General features: G+C 47.0%; 1 protein-coding gene across 1 annotated transcript in view; it reads right to left on the bottom strand.

Moving 5' to 3' along the window:
• CCDC93 (CCC complex scaffolding subunit CCDC93) overlaps positions 1–17,423 on the bottom strand; it is a 994,005-nt gene that overhangs the window by 360,667 nt on the left and 615,915 nt on the right. Inside the window, exon 15 of the mRNA XM_086957357.1 lies at positions 9,302–9,383. Coding sequence (XP_086813483.1) covers positions 9,302–9,383 — 82 coding nt within the window. The remainder of the gene's footprint in view (positions 1–9,301; positions 9,384–17,423) is intronic.

Raw genomic sequence — 17,423 nt, 5'->3', positions numbered from 1 at the left:
ATGGCTAAGTACCTGGGATGGGCTTGGTCAATTCGATCAAATGTGCTGAATCCGGTCTGCCGATAACAGACCTTTTACCATCCTGTGGGGAAACATGTAGAGTATCAGGAACATGAAATGTTGAAGAGCGTTTTTTTAAGAATCATTAGAACTTTAGTACCATTTTCCTGTGAGATGTAGACTTTCGTATTCTTCCACAGGATGTGGTTGCACTTCAGGATGAATGCCAGTATCTGTTCCACGTGTTGGTATCTCAACGGTTTGCAAACAATAGGCCTGGGACCTCTCTGGTTTTTCAATATCCTGCCTGGGACACGATGGGCTCTATCGAACTCCAGCGGTTGATGAAAGGTGATGTTTGTGGCCTGTGTGAACCACGTTTCTAAAAACTGTACGCAGGAGCTTTGAGACTCTTCAGATCCCTCCGGAATTCCGAAAATTCGGAGGTTCCCCCTCCGGTTCCTATCCTCCAACTCAGACAGTCTTCTCGTGGTTTGATCTGAGGCTATAGACAATCGTTTGAGAGCTCCGCATGTTGTAGTTTGTGCATCCTCTATTTGGCTAATCCTTGACTCGGCTTCAGCCAACCGTATATTTGTGTCCCTTATGTCCTGTCTGATGGCTACGACCTCATCTCTGGTTGATCTTGCTAGGTCTCTTACTTCGTCTAATCTGCTCAGTATCATGTCAAACGCTTCACCTTTTTCCTGTCTGCCTTTAAGAGGACTTGATTGTTCCGCCTTGAGTCTCTTTAGACTCTTCGAGTGCTCCTTGTCCCCCATGGTGTAGCTGGAGATGGGGTCTTTGGATTAGCAGATAGCGCAGTCGGTCGCAGTTAAGACGGTTCCCACAGCTGGTACACGCTTGATCTGCAATACAGTCACAGAACTAAGTATTCACTTCGTCGCCTTTTTAAACTTCAACTAGGCTGTTATGATCACTGCTGGCTCCGACCAGGCTTACTGTGTCAAGTCAGGCCCCACTGTGCGCTCTGACCCTCTTTTATCTACACACTGCTGACTGCTGACTGCCCTGGCCGTATTGCTGTGGCTGCGGTCAGTTTGAGACAAGCAGCATGTATTGGCTGTGTTCCTTAGTGTTGTCACTCAACGCTGTCATCCCGCAATGCCAAATGTCTATAGAGTGGGACTACATTGTAAGCGGTTCTGCCCGTGCTCTGAGATCAATCCTGCGCTATGTGGAGAGAGCGTCCGCCATTTTAGATGAGTGTGCCTGTCCCCAAGATGTGGTTAGGATGAATCCTCCTCGTACTGGTCAGTTTGACTGAGGCACGTTCATATTCGATTTTTAGCTCGCTCCCACTGCCTTGCTTACAGGAAACCAATTGGTAATTGCCTGCACTATGCACTTTGCGGGCTGTTTACAGGCTCGAGAGAGTTGCGCCCGCCATTTTGTTTTTGAACCTCGTCCCGATTTCGGGATGCCGGTGTGCAGCAGGGATAGGCTGCACTCACAGTTTTGTGCTCTGGTCTTGGGGCGTTTTCTGGTTTCGCTTCGTTTTGGTCGTCCGTTCTATTCCTCCATCGGCGCCACCAGAGCTGGCTAAGCCGCCAAAGCTGCCGCCGTCGGAGCCGCCGAGACTCCGCCCATATTCCGCACTGGCTGCATCCACAGCGTAGATCCACAGTTAGGGCATTTCCAGGTGCACTTCACTCCTTCAAATAGATTCCATAGGTGCCCCTCAGCTTCCGATCCACTCGTTCGTCGTCGGGAGCAGTTTCAGACCGCTTTAATGGGTTCCAGTCCCTTGTTTGGTTGCTCGCCACGGGAGGAGATACGCTTTAGGCTACCATCTTCCTCGGCGTCCAAACCACGAGAGGTTACCAATATGGATTTGTTGGCCCTTCCAAATACAGAGTGTCATTGCATGGATCCACACAGATTTTCACAGATCCACTAAAACTTAAAAGAGTCCTGGGCAACCAAGATATCCAAGACATGGACACTAACGGTCCAACTGATGGGAATGCAACTGATGGGAATGCCCCGGCTTCCTCCTCAGCGTCTGCTTCAGCTTCAGCTACGTCTTCAACGACTACTCCTGCGACGGCATCCGCCTCTGCCTAGGCCTCTGCTTCAGTTCCTGCCCCACATTGAGTATCCTTTGTTTTACTACGCTTCATGTACACACACTTTTGACAATACCTTTGGCTAGAGTCGTGTACGCCAACGTTTGGTTGTCAGTCCTGGTTGTCACCACCTACTACATAAATGATATGAGGGAGTCTGCAATTAACAGATTCAAAAGGTGGTCATGTTCCCATTGAATAATTGCTTGTGTCCTAAGCTCCACATACTTTTGCACTAAGGGAACGGTCTCTGAAGTCTACACGATGGAGAGGATAAATATTGCTGTTCTTATTTCCACGTTTTCAAATTAGTCTCAATAATGCTGTTGTCACGGTCACGGTCACGTTAATTACAACGTTTCGCATGCAGAACTGGTATGTTAAGGCAACCATTGCCTTCTATTATACACAGTCTATTGCAAGACTCTGCTGCAGTATGTTACATTATATGTTCTGCTATACTACGTTAGCCTGTTACTATATTAGGCCTGCCATGTCACTGTCAGGAGGGCTAGTATTAGTTTTGTTCAAAGTTATGGTCACACCTGTTGTGATAATCTGTTATGATTGGTACAGAAATCCAGTTCCAACTTCTATAAGTGCATTATTGCCCATGGGAGGATAATGCTATTGTTATTTTTCTCAAGTCACCATGCCTACTAGTTGCTTTTGGGGAGGGGTGGGTGGGGGGTTCAGGGGTTGGGGTTGGGGTATATGTTGGGTTGTTTATCTTTTGATTTTAATTAATGTCCTAATTTTAAGCAGTGGTTGCATTTCATCGTCAGTCTATGCGCACTTTTCACACACTGTCACAAGGAGGGATTGTATACTTGCATATATTCCGCTGAAGGTCATGCTTACAGCCAGTATAGTCGCTATCTTAGTGTCCACACAAACAGGGGAGGTCTATCCCATTATGAGCTACTCCAGCGGATCACCAATGAGAACAGGAACACTGACAAAGAAGGGAATAACAAAACGCAGGGTGTCAATCTACATAAATGGGCTACTGACGATCATACACTCTAAAAATGACTACACCCTTGCCAGTAATTAGCACACCTTTGGGAGTTAATCAGATGGGGAAGCTAAAGGTACTCTCCCTTAATGTCAAAGGCCTTAACAATCCAGTAAAACGCCCAAAAATCTTAGACTACCTGCGCAGGCAAAAGGCAGACATAGCACTGCTCCAAGAAACAAAACTGGAGGCTAAACAGCTATATACACTTAGGAATACATTTTTCAGGGATGTCACGGGCTCAGATCCAGTAGGGAAAAAGAATGGAGTAGTAACTCTGATCTCCAAAAAATCTAACATTGACCTTCTCTCATCTACGTCTGACACCAAGGGGAGATGGGTCACAACCAAACTCCTAAAAGATGGGACGGAATTCTATATTACAAACATATACGCCCCAAACACATGCGACTTTAAGTTTTGGTCGGACCTTACGAAACAAATTGAAAAGATCCCGGACTTGGCAGTCCACATTCTAGCAGGGGATTTTAATCTACCATTTGACCCGACCCTGGACAGAGACTCGCGTTGTCCCTTCCGTAGTAATAGATCTCATAGAGCCTTCAAAAACCTATGTGAGCAATTCCACCTGGTAGATTCTTGGCGCCTGCAAAACCCGGTTGACAGGGATTACTCATTCTACTCCTCGCCCCATGACTTGTTCTCACGGATTGATTATCTCTTTATCACACAGAACGCTACACCCAGAATAGTAGAAACCTCAATAGAACCAAGGCTTGTGTCCGATCACTCGTGCATTACACTCACCATCTCAGACATAAAACCGTCTACCCGTCAGTCAACATGGCGGCTCAACGATGAGGTTCTTGAACACGAACAGCACCGAGCAACAATTGAAACCGCTATCAAAGAATATCTGGTCCACAATACCAGGGGTGATACCTCCGACTTAACTAGGTGGGAAGCACTAAAAAGTACCTTAAGAGGTGTAATTATCAAGATTAAATCTGCCATGAATAAGAACCATAATGGGAAATTAGAGGATCTAGAGAAAGAAATAGCAAGCCTAGAGGCCAAGTACTTGCAGGACAGAAAAGCCGAGTCACTAAATAAGCTAGCAATAAGAAATACGAATATAATAAAATTGTAAGTGAAAGGGCAGGGGTCTGGCTGGATAGCAGGAAAAGGTTCAAGCTGTGTGAATCAAACAAAGCAGGTAAAAGTCTGGCAGCGTACCTCAAATTTAAAATACAAAAGAACACGATAAATTCCATAGCTGATCACATGGGTGTTTCCCATTCCGACCCAGCCAAAATAACAGACCTCTAAAGAATTTTACGAGAAACTCTACTCCAAGAATGTAGAAGTGGAAAAGCAAAAGATAAATGAGTATTTGAATAACTGCAATCTCCCTTCCTTGTCCGAGGAAGAGCAAACAGACATAAACGGCCCGATCTCGCTACTGGAAGTTCAGTCTGCCATTAAATCTTTGAAATGTGGTAAAGCCCCCGGTCCGGACGGCTTCTCGGCGAAATTTTACAAATGCTTTTTCATGTCAATCACGCAGCCTCCGCTCAACATGTTCGAGGAAATAAGTGAAACGGGGGAAGCTAAGGGCACCCTATCAGAGGCCACCATCGCGGTTATTCCGAAAGAAGGGAAAGATCCCACCCTAACTAAGAATTATAGGCCCATTTCCCTCATAAACCTTGACTGTAAGCTCTTTGCCTCCATCCTAGCGGCACGCCTCCAGAAAATACTACCAAAACTCATACACTCTTCCCAGGCGGGATTCATGAAAAACAGGTTGTCTAGTGACAACACCAGGGCACTAGCGCATGTATTAGAGAAAGCTAAACTCCTATCCACCTCCACAGCAGCAATAACACTAGATGCTGAAAAAGCATTCGATAAAGTGGATCGGAGGTATCTGGAGGCCGTGCTCCGTAAATTTAATTTAGGCCCCTCAATCATAAAGATGATCATGTCCCTTTATTTCTGTCCTGTAGCGAGGGTCAGGGCGGGTGGGTCACTATCGTCACCTTTTCGACTGCACCAAGGCACAAGACAAGGATGTCCCCCCTCCCCGTCACTATTCGTGTTGGCTATCGAGCAATTCCTGTATCAAATTAGACTCAACAAAAATATAGCTGGAATCCCCTTCAACGACTGTGTCATAAAATTAACAGCATATGCTGATGATGTATTGGTAGTCTCAGAGAAAGCGAATGAAGCGATACCGGCCCTACTTACGACGATTGATGAATTTTCTAAAGTATCCGGCTACAAATTAAACAAAGACAAGACAGAAGTCAAGTCGCTCAATAATCTTGGGACTAAAGACATGATAGGAGATTCGGGGCTTACATGGCAGCCGGGCTGCTTTAAATACCTGGGGTTAGACTTTGATAGCGATTTAATCTCTACAGTTCGCACTAATGAGAACTCCGTTCTAAACAAAATAAACAAGCTCCTACATGGTTGGTCCCCTAAATACTTATCCTGGTGGGGCAGGGCTGAAACCCTGAAGATGATGGTAACACCTTTAATTAATTACATAGCATGTATGCTCCCAATGACTTTCTCCGATGACTTTATTCACAGGGTAGAGAAGCTGTTTGGTACGTTTCTGTGGCAAGGGAAGAAACCAAGGATATCAATGAAAAAGCTACAACTAGCTAAAGATAAAGGCGGCCTGGATCTCCCGAACTTCAGATACTACCAAACAGCGTTCTTATGTAAACAAGGAGCTTCATGGTTAATCAAAGATTCAGACTATACTCCGCTGTGGATAGACATTGAAAAAGCGATATTGGGCAATGTCCCACTCGTGGCCCTACTCACCGTGGAGCTTACACATATACCCCACTCCAAATATATTTTTTTGAACACAAGAAGGGCTCTCCTGAAACTTGATCAAGCAAACCACAAAGGCCTAAAGATCAAAAAATCCACATCAATTGCTGTCTGGTACAACCCATTACTGAAAATCAACGGAGCAACGCTTCAGTGGGCTCACTGGTCCGCAAAAGGTATTAACTTAGCAAGTGATCTTTTCGAGGGGACTGACCCCCTACCATTCTCGTCCCTACAAGCCACACATGCCCTCACACCATTAGATTTTTATTACTTCCTGAAGTTAAAAACACTACTCTCTGCACGCTCCTTGTCCTCATCTGACCCATGGCTGTGGGGCTCTGTTCCACGCATCTATAAATCTGGGCATTTCGTTTCAAAGATCTATAAAATGCTCCTTCCCCTTCCTCAGAAAGCGAGCAGGAAGAATAAGACGAGATGGGAAACAGAATCAAACACGACGGGTATGAGCTTTGATTGGGAGATAATACACACTACTGCATTTAGAAACACGATTTCGCCTATTCTGTCACAGACTAAATTCATGTTAATTAACAGAACGTATTGGACACCTGAAAGACTCTTTAAGACAAACCTAAGGGAATCCCCAATTTGCTGGAACTGTGAGGCAGGGGTGGGGGACTTGGCACACATGTTATTTAATTGCCCTTTACTGAAGGGCTACTGGAACAGAATATTTGACTGTATCACGCACATCTTTGGTTTCAATCCACCTAGAGAGTTTGTGTATGTTCTACTGGGGGTACAAGAGCCACATCTGGCAAATCCGGTGGATCGTCAACTTCTTGATCTCCTCCTAACCTTGGCGTGCAAGGTTATTCTGTGTAAGTGGAAGAATCCTTCGGAGGTGACATTCAAAATGTGGCAAGATTGGCTGTCCTTTCTAAGAGGTGCAGATAACCCTACATTACACTCTTCACCAAGTCGCATCTCCCATAAAAAAACTTTGGAAGGCCCTGGACGCATCCTCCTTTTCGTTCGATCCCCCTTAGGGCAATGAGCTATTCTCAAGTCATCCTGTTCTAACCAGCAACCCTCCGAGTCAAGACTTGTCCCTAAGCGCGTCACCTGATGGTTTTGCAACTGAGATTGTATTCATGTATATGTAATTTGTATGTAACAACATGACCACTGCTGATGTCTCTTTTTGTTCATTTAGGTTTGTCCGCTACACTAAAGAGTCAATGATTCACCCACCATTTTCTTTTTTTTTTTCCTGCATGTTCAATCAATCAATCAATCAATCATCGTATTTATATAGCGCACTACTTACCCAGAGGGTCTCAAGGCGCTGGGGGGGGGAGGCGGGGGGGGGGGGCGGGGAAAGGGCGCTACTGCTCGAACAACCAGGTCTTGAGTTGCTTCCTGAAGGCGAGGTGGTCCTGGGTCAGGCGGAGGTGGGTGGGGAGGGAGTTCCATGTCTTGGCGGCGAGGTAGGAGAAGGACCGTCCCCCTGTGGTGGCTCTGCGGATGCGGGGGACGGCGGCGAGGGCGTGGCTGGTCGAACGGAGCTGGCGTTTGGGAGCGTAGAAGTTGAGGCGGCTGTTGAGGTATCCTGGGCCTTGGCTGTGTAGGGCTTTGTGTGCGTGGGTGAGGAGACGGAAGGTGATTCTCTTGTTGACCGGGAGCCAATGCAGATCTCTCAGGTGTCCGGAGATGTGGCTGCGACGGGGGATGTCCAGGATGAGTCGTGCTGAGGCGTTCTGGATCCGCTGGAGTCTCTTCTGGAGTTTGGCGGTGGTTCCGGCGTAGAGGGTGTTGCCGTAGTCCAGACGGCTGGTGACGAGGGCCTGGGTGACCGTCTTCCTGGTCTCGGTGGGGATCCACCGGAAGATCTTACGTAGCATGCGCAGGATATTGAAGCAGGACGAGGAGACGGCGTTGACTTGTTGACTTGTCTGGTCATGGAGAGGGAGGAGTCCAAGATGAAGCCCAGGTTGCGTGCGTGGTCTGTTGGTTTGGGTGCGCTGCCTAGGGCGGGGGGCCACCAGGAGTCGTTCCAGGCGGAGGGTGAGGATCCCAGGATGAGGACTTCCGTCTTGTCCGAGTTCAGTTTCAGGCGGCTGTTCTTCATCCATTCGGCTACCTCTTTCATCCCTCCGTGAAGGTTGGCTCTGGCGGTGGCGGGGTCCTTGGTAAGGGAGAGGATCAGCTGGGTGTCGTCGGCGTAGGAGATGATGTTGAGGTTGTGCTGGCGTGCGATGTCTGCGAGGGGGCTCATGTAGATGTTGAAGAGGGTTGGACTGAGTGAGGAGCCTTGAGGGACGCCGCAGATGACTTCGGTGGCTTCAGATCTGAACGGGGGGAGGCGGACTCTCTGTGTTCTTCCGGCGAGGAAGGAGATGATCCACTCCAGTGCCTTCTCCTGGACACCGACGTTGCTGAGGCGTTGTGCTAGGGTGCGATGGCAAACAGTGTCGAAGGCCGCAGATAGGTCGAGGAGGATGAGGGCCGCTGTTTCTCCGTTGTCGAGCAGCGCTCGGATGTCATCTGTGACTGCGATCAGGGCGGTCTTGGTGCTGTGGTTGGCCCGGAAGCCAGACTGTGAGGGGTCGAGGGATCCGTTCGTCTCGAGGAAGGCGGCCAGCTGCTTGTTGACGGTCTTCTCGATGACTTTTGCAGGAAATGGGAGCAGCAAGATGGGGCGGTAGTTCTTGAGGTCGGTGGGGTCAGCCGATGGCTTCTTGAGTAGAGCGCTGAGTTCGGCGTGCTTCCAGCTCTCCGGGAAGGTAGCGGTGTCGAAGGAGGTGTTGATGATGTCACGCAGGTGGGGTGCGATGATAGCGTCGGCCTTGTTGAAGACGTGGTGGGGGCAGGGGTCGGCCGGAGATCCGGAGTGGATAGAGTTCATTGTGCGGATGGTGTCTTCGGTGTTGATCGGAGTCCAGGCGCGGAGGGTGGTGGTGGGGGACGGTGGTTCGGTCGTGGTGCTAGTCGGTTGAGTGCTGAAGCTGTTGTGTATGTCCGCGATCTTGTTGTGGAAGTAGGAGGCGAGGGAGTTGCAGAGGTCTTGCGAAGGGGTGATGTCGTTGTTCAGGTCTTGCACATGATGAATAATTTTTAATATCCTTTTTGCCTCTTCGATCCTTATTGTACTGTATTGTCTTGTACTTTGTTTTTGTTTCTGATTTGAAATAAAAATGATTTGAAATAAAAAAAGAACTTTAGTACCATTTTAATAATTTCTAGTCAACAGTTATTAATGACATTTAATAATATCTTAACTATTTAAATACGTTTGGTTCATTGGAATTTTAAGTGTGATGATGTAATAATTGTTGTGCTTTTATGACATAACTGTTGAATAAAGCTTATTTGATTTGATTTGAAACTCTGCACTCTATAGGCTACTTACCCTGCAGTGTGATCGAAATTCTTGCTCTTGACTTTTTAGGTTTTCATTCATGGCAACCAGTGCTCTTAGATTTTGTAGGACACTAAATGCAAACAAAACATTAAATCATTATTTAAACACTTTGTAAAACATCCAAGAACATCTTAAAAAATAAGGCATAAGAGAGTTTCCACATAATTATGTTTATGAGTGAACAAACATTGAAATGTTATGATCACTCATAATATTCAATAACCAGTGGATTGTAATTCAAATAACTATTCCAGACCATTCAACCAAAGGAAACATTAAAACATGCCGGTGATCATTATCTTAAGGTCCCACACCAACAAATCATTATGCAGAGGTTTGTCTGCTGCAGTACAAAATCTAAAATTATTAGTGTTTTTTCTTCTTCAAAATGGCATCATTAACTTGAGAACACTGTGCGCTTTACCTATTTCAGGTATTGGAATATGAACAAGGCAAAGAACCATTAAGAGTAACCTACTATCCAGTAACAGGAAGTGAAGCCATTTAATGTAAATATGTCTACTTATATTTTTACCTAGCTCCACTGAGATGCATTTATGATAGTGATGTAAAATTGCGAGCACCAGTCATGGTAAAAATTCACCGCACAAACCTCACTGCCATGTTCCACAAAACAAATGAATTTCTCCCTGAACTCCTTTGAGGGTTCGAGGAGAGACTGAACACTATTCACCTAAATACAAAAGTGAGTCTGACAGTCATGTATAGCAGATAAATGCTAAACTGAGCTCATGTTACAGTCCAACTGCTCCTGACTTCCATAAGGGGGAATGATCCCGATCACAATAGAGCTCTTGCAGCCACATTAATTAGTTTCTCTATGCATGAACTATTTTTAACCAATTATTGAAAATATAAATAGAGTGGGCTTTGCTCCACCCATAGGGGTATACTCTCTCCCCTCATGCTACTGGCTGTATAGTGTGTCGTGCCACCTCTTATGGAGAGGTTGCACTAGAATGTTTTAGGGGCTATTTTACATCTCAATACTACTCTGAATGGTCACAAACTAAATTATTTGTCTTAAAGATGCACTGTATACAGAAAGCAATCTTTTCTTTTTTTGCTTTGGTTTTCACTGCAGCCGGCTTTTTAAAATATTTTGGTCACAACAAACAACGTGAACAATATCTTTTGGCTTTGTCAGTGAGCGTTTCCTCTGTGTTAGATATTTAAGTTTAAATCAAACGCATTTCTGCTGGGAAATATTTGACCAAAAATGGATGTTTCACCATATGCTAAGTGTCCCCACATGCTAAGTGTCCCCACTTTACAATGAAATTATGTATTTGCTTTCGTTTTTTTGGTTTTAAAGGACAAGTTACTTACCTTTGATTACGCCTTATCTGGTAAAGACATGATCTAGCTGCAGATTCCTTACCTTTGGATTTCCCAGGCATCAGATTGGATCAGGAGGTTTTTCTTCGAGCAATACCCTTGTGCCAGTAGGTGGCAGTCGGCCTGCTCCGCATGGCGTTGTCGGCATCATCTCCATCATTGTGATGTTCATGCCACCTGTCTAAGCCGTCAACTCAGCGCGCTGACGTCAATTTCTTTTCACGACTTTCCACGCCAGGATTGCAGAGACATAAAGTGCGCTGATATTGGTGTGTTTCTGAACAACAAGAGCCCCTAAAGGGAACAGCCCTGACCCTAAAAACCTGTCTGCAGTGTGGTGGGGATGGGCAGGTTCTTAAGGAATCTGCTGCTGGATCATGGCTCTACCAGATACAGCATTACCAAAGGTAAGTAACTTGTCCATCTGAAAGAGACATGTAGCCTTGGATTCTTACCTTTGAATAGATACCCAAGCAACACCATCCCCGGAGGAGGGACTGCAGACAAGTTTAGACCAGGAAGTCCTGGAGGACAGAGTGGCCAAAAAGGCTGTCTCTTCAAACTTGACTGTCCATGCATTAGTGTTTGGTAAACGTGTGAAGGAATGCCCACGCTGCTGTCTGACAAATGGAACCTGGAACCCCAAGTTGCAACACCGTGGTAGCAGCCTTAGCTCTGGTGGATTGAGCCCTTAAGCCTTCAGGAGTCTGCTTCTTCGTCGTAGGAAATTTTGATGCAGAGGATGACTCATTGTGAGATAGTCCTCTTCTGAGATAGTCCCCCTCTTTAGAGGGTTTCGGAAAAGTGTAGAAAGTGGGCAAAGTGACGGATTGCCCATGTGGAATGGTGTTATTACTTTCAGTAAGAAAGAGGTTCTTTTGCAAAGCACCAACATATCAGGGAATATGGTCAGGTGAGGAGGCTTGGAAGACAGAGCCTGCAATTCGCTCACCCTCCTGGCAGAAGTTATTGTCACTAGAAAGGCTGTTTTAATGGTAAGCAGCCAGAGGGGGCAGTAGTGCAGAGGCTCGAACGGAGCACACATCAGGTAGGTGAGAACCAAATTAATGCCCCACTGGAGCATGATGGAAGGGGCAGGTGGAAACATATGTACAAGCACCTCAAGAAATCCATTTAAAATAGGGGATTTAAATAAAGAGGGTTGGTCTGGCAGCCTCAGGAAGGCAGACAGGTCGAAAGATACCCTTTGAGAGTGCCCAGAGCAGAGTTCTGCTGGGCAAGGGTCAAAATAAAACTGGACTTTAGAGATGGAAGCAGAAAGTGAATCAATAGATCTTTCTGTACAATGTTTTTGCAAAGGTGTACGTGGTCTTAGTAGTAGGACCCCCTGACTGCCAAAATACCATTATAGACTTCAGGAGGAAGGTCGAATGCAGTCAACTGCTGCCAATCAATCTCACCCAGGAAGGCATAGAGTTGGCAGGTTTAGGTGGAGGACCCTCTCCTGCTGCTGCAACAGAAGTTCCCCCCCTAAGGCGCAGCCTGATCAGAGGATCAATGCTCATCTGTAGAAGCTTGGGATACCAGACTTCCCGTGCCCAGTCCGGAGGCACAAGAACAACTTGGGACCAGGCGCTCCTGATCTTCTTTAGCACTCTGGACAGTAGTGGTATTGACGGAAAGGCGTACATGAAGCCTGAGCTTCACTCAAGACGCAAAGAGTAGTCAAGCGATTGCAGCCTTGGAACCTAAAATGCGCAAAACTGTTGACATTGCGCATTCTTGATGGAGGTGGACAGATCTAGGCAAGGCTCTCCCCACTGCTGAGAGAGACCTTGCCATTTGTGATCCACTAGGCACCAAAAGCGGAGTTCGTTAGTCTTGGCGTGCAGAGAACCTGACAGATGTCGATCCACCAGGGAAATGCCCTGCTGTTCCAGCCAGATTCAGAGAGGAAGGGCCTCTTGACAAAGGGTTTGCGACCCCACCTTCCCTGTTTGTTGCAGTATCATATGGCATTGGTGTGGCTCATGAACAGTTGAACCAGCTTTCCCTTGATTAAATGAAGGAAGGCTTTCAATGCCAAGGGAATCGCTCAGAGCTCCAACAAGCTGATGTGGTGTCTGGATTCGGCCGGAGACCAGAGTCCTCTGACCTCCACCTCTCCCAGATGGCCGCCCCATCCCAGAAGTGATGCATCTGCCACTACTGTGTGGTCTGGTTGGGGAAGGGAGAGGGCTCCTGAATAGCAGGATGCAGTAGGCCATGATGCCCAGCCTCCTCATAGTCATTCTCACTGAAATCCAAGTTAGAGGCAGAAACATCGGCATCATAGCCTGACTATCCTGGACTCACCGTTCGGGAGGACAGGCCCGAACCTGCCCCTTTTCCAGAACAGCTCAGATGAAAAGGAGCATCTGGGATGGAGTCAGGTGTGACTTCAGCATGTTGATAGAGAACCCCAGTGAGTGCATAAGGTTTGCCATAGTCTAGAGGTGGGAGACATAAGCCTGAGGCTAACTTGCCTTCAACAGCCAATCATCGAGATTGGGGAAGACTGGGACCCCTGATTTGCGCAGATGGGGTGCCACTATCGCCGTCACCTTGGTGAACATCCAAGGGGTGCTGGTAGGGTCAAAGGGGAGCACAGTGAACGTAAAGTACTTGTGGCCTACCATAAACCGCAGACAGCGCTGGTGGGCAGACAAGACACAAGACAAGAATGTCTAAATAAGCATCCTGCAGGTTCAACTCTACCATTCAGTCTCCTGGGTCTAGGGCAGATAAGACCTGAGCCAGAGTGAGCATCTTGAACTTTTCCTTTTTGAGGAAGTAATTGAAGGCTCGGAGATCCAGGATAGGACAAAGGCTCTTGTGTTTTTCGGTCCAGGAAATAGCGAGAATCACAACCACAGCTTTCTTCTGGCATCGGATCTCTCTATGGGTCCCTTGGCCAGGAGAGTCATGACTTCCTCCTGAAACAAAGTCAAGTGATCCTCTATCAGCCGGCCGTAAGTTGGAGGCATGGACAGAGGGGTAGTCTTGAAGAGGAGGGAGTAGCCCTTTCGGACTATCTGAAGAACCCATCTGTCCGACGTGATGTTTGACCAGTGGTGGGGGTAATGGTTGATCATGCCACCAACTGGCCACCCATGATCTTAAAGGGCCGGACAAGGAGGGTATGGAAGCTGAGGGGACAGTGGGGGTAGTTGACTGACCCGAACTCTGGCCACCAGACCCATGGGTATGCAAAAAGCCGCACCCACGGCGTGCAGGGGTTGCTGAACTTGCACAGCATTGTGGCTGGGGTATGGCTGGCGCAGCTGAAAGCCCCTTCCATAGCCACAAAAGGGATGAAAAGCAAATGGAGACGTGTGGTCACTGAGAGGCCCAAGGACTTGGCTGTAGCCTGAGAGCCCTTAAAGCCCTTAAAGCACTCTAGGGCCATGTCTGCTTTGTCTTTGAAGAGATGGGTGCCATCAAAGGGCATATCCATAATGAAAGCTTGGACAGCCGCAGAAAAGCCAAAAGTTCTCAGGCAAGCATGGCATCAAGCAGCCACCGTCAATGGCATCGCTCTTCCCAGACAGTCGGTTGTGTCAAGCCCACAGCAAATGGCAAACTTTGTCGCACCTCTCCCATTTGATTCTGCGTGATAGAGGATGGCCCGGGTCTCCTCTGGGACCTGTGGCAGCATATGTGCAACCGTTTCCCACAGGAATTTGGAATAATAGCCGAATAGGCATATGGTGTTCACCGACCGAGATGCAAGGCTGGCAAAAGAAAAGATTTTCTTACTCTAACTATCCAGCCTCTTAAATTCACTGTCCAGGGTTGCTAAAGAGAATGCTCCTTGTGAGGTAGAGGCTTGGACCACCAAGCTCTTGGGGGTATGGTGGTTGGTGAGAAAATTCGGTGCAGGATGATGGCAGTGGGGGATTGTCCTATTCACAAGACCCCCCTGAGCTAGGCTTGGACCAGGTTCCCAGAAGTACATCAGTTAAGGCCTCATTGAATGGCAAGAGGGGCTCAGAGGAGGAGACACCCGGCTACAGGATCTCCTTCAAGATGTTCGTCTTAACTTCCACAGAAGGAAGCTGAACGTACAAGACCTCAGGCACCCTTCTCACCACCGTTGCATATGAAGCTCCCTCCTCCAAAGCCACAGTAGGGGGAAAAAGCAGACCAGAAACTACAGAGGTATCCAGTCCACTCGCCTCACCCAATTCCTAATTTTAGTCCATATTGTGTTCAGGCTGTTCTTGTAAAGGGTCCAACAACCCCTCCCAATCTTTCTCTATTCCTAGCCCTTCAAAGTAAGGCTGAGGAACCGACCAAGGACCCATGTTACTGGAATCATGGGGGGTCATTAGAGGTGGTGGCGAAGGTAAGGAATCTGCAGATAGAGGTCTCTATCAGATTAACTCTGCACTCATGGCCTGTCAAGGAATTAACCAAATTGCAGTTTCAGCAAGCAAGCTGAGACACTGCCGGGTTGTATTTGTAGGTTCTGCCAACACTCTTCTCTGTATGATAAAATCAGAATTCCCAGGCCTACACCCCTGGATGCGGAAATGTATAAGTGAGAATCACATCCTAGTGTGATGCTCGTAGTCTTAGTCAGTTACAAGTGATAAGTGCAAAAAGAACAATTTATGGACGAAATGCTGAACAATGCAAAACATTCACGCCCAATACATGGATCTGGGCCTAAATCCATTGTTTTTCTGCCCACCATGTCATTCCAGTTTAAACAAGCCATATGCAAATCAGTCTTGACCTTGCTCTCCATGGGAACAGTCCAGCCAGAACTGCCAGACCAGGTCATCGGTGGACCGGAAACAAGCATCTTGGAACCGGTTTCGGGGTATCACCCCTCATCAGCCAGGATAGCTTGAATCCAGTGGCATGGTGAGCACTGGACCTACCCATCCCACTTGGGGTGACGAAAGCAAAAAGAACAACTGATGGACGGAATGCTGAGCAATATCAAGCATTCACCCCTAGTATAGAGATCTGGGCCAAAATCAATTGCTTTTTGCCCACCATGCCATTCCAGCCATATGCCAGAAACAAGCATCCAGGGACCGATTTCGGAAAATAACCTCTCATCAACCAGGCTAGCTTGAATCCAGTGGCATGGCAAAAATGTAGGGTCCTTTATGAGGTAGTGACAATTTCTGGCCAATGGGCCCCTTACCTGGGGTTTCTACACCCTCCATTAAGCCCACCTCCTGTGGGAGGGGGACATAACCCTAATCAAGATTGGAGAAGTCCCACCATCTTCAAGATGGTGGGTACTGAAAAATGTGCTTCACCTCGCCTCCAGCACCTGAGGGGTGAAATTGGCAGAGGGGGACACACCTTCTATTCTTTCTACGTTTTCCGTCAGCCTACTTGCAAAAGGGGGTGAAAACAGGAGGGGAGCTGCTCCTTCTATCAGGAGAGGTTGGGGTTGCATTCAAAAGGATGCACAGCCTTTGAAGCTTCCTGCAACAGATGGCTATTCCTGACCGGGGTGTAGTGCTAGAAGCACTCGTGTGGTTTGAGACCCTGTGATGACCTTTGACTACCATTATTTTAACTGACTTTAGTGTGTTATTTCATCCTAGTCTGGATGTATGACGGTCCTGCATATGCCTTGCTTCTCTTCTTTCTTGTAATCTTGCTGTCTTTCAGTGGGATGTGCATTTGAAATCGTGAAAGGAATTGAGAGCTGTGGAAAGTGTTCTTTGGTTTCGAAGTGCAGTGTTGTGGGCAGTGATGCACACATGTGCTCGGTGTTGTACATTGAGAGATGAAGAGTGTGAATCTATAAGCAGTTGTGCACAATTGTGCATTGTGTTGTATGAGAATTATGAAGTTCTCACTATTTGCTTTCACATGGCCTCATGTCATCTTGTTTCCTGACTTTGCCTTGCTTCCGCTTTTTTGCGGGCACAGCAGCACTTACAAGTTGTTTGGGTTATGAGAACCATGAAGTGCTTACTATTGGCTTTGACATGGCCTAATGGCATCCTTTTTCCCTGGCTTTCCCTTGCTTCAACTTTTCTGCGTGCACAGCAGCGCTTGCAAGTTGCTTCGGTTATTCACGTTCAAGGTCTTTCTGTTTTGGTGAGGGATTGTTTGTGTGCTGATAGGCTTTGTGGGCTGTGAGCTTCGTCAAGATAGGAGCTGGAACTGCGAGATTTGTAGAAGGGGACGTAAGAGCTCCTTTCTGCCGTGGGAATGCTGGCTTGGAACCTGGCCAGTCCTGGTAAGATTCCTCCGGGGGGAGGTCTTTCTCGAACCTTCTAGTGTGTTTAAAGCTGAGGGTTGTGAACTTGGACACCGGGAGTTTGGAATCAGAGCGAGGGCGGACGTGTCTATCTCGGAGTATGAACCCTGGTTGCTGAACTCTCAAACCCCGGCTGTTTACTTCCCCAGTCCGGAGTGGGTGAGATGTGGTATTTGCACCAGGTGATTTATTGAGTTTTGATTATTGCCATTGTGATGTAAACCAGTGGCTGTGATCATTTGATGTGTTGTCTTTGTGATGTGTGAGTGAGTGTGCTTTCTTTGTGGTGCAGGAATGAGTCAAGGTGCACCGCCAAAGTACTCATTTGATGTATATATAGCTTTCTGATCTCTTGCAGGATGTCCAGTATATTTGCTTGAGTCATATCTCATAATATTTGCTGCTTGTTTATTAAACAGTATTATTCATGCATTTAGGGCATTGCTTATATATATATATATATATATATATATATATATATATATATATATATATATTATATACATATACGTA

The sequence above is a fragment of the Lissotriton vulgaris genome, chromosome 2_1, assembly GCF_964263255.1.
Source record: "Lissotriton vulgaris chromosome 2_1, aLisVul1.2, whole genome shotgun sequence".
Taxonomy (NCBI): domain Eukaryota; kingdom Metazoa; phylum Chordata; class Amphibia; order Caudata; family Salamandridae; genus Lissotriton; species Lissotriton vulgaris.
Note: the sequence above shows the minus strand (reverse complement) of the source record. Positions and strands in the feature narration are given on the sequence as shown.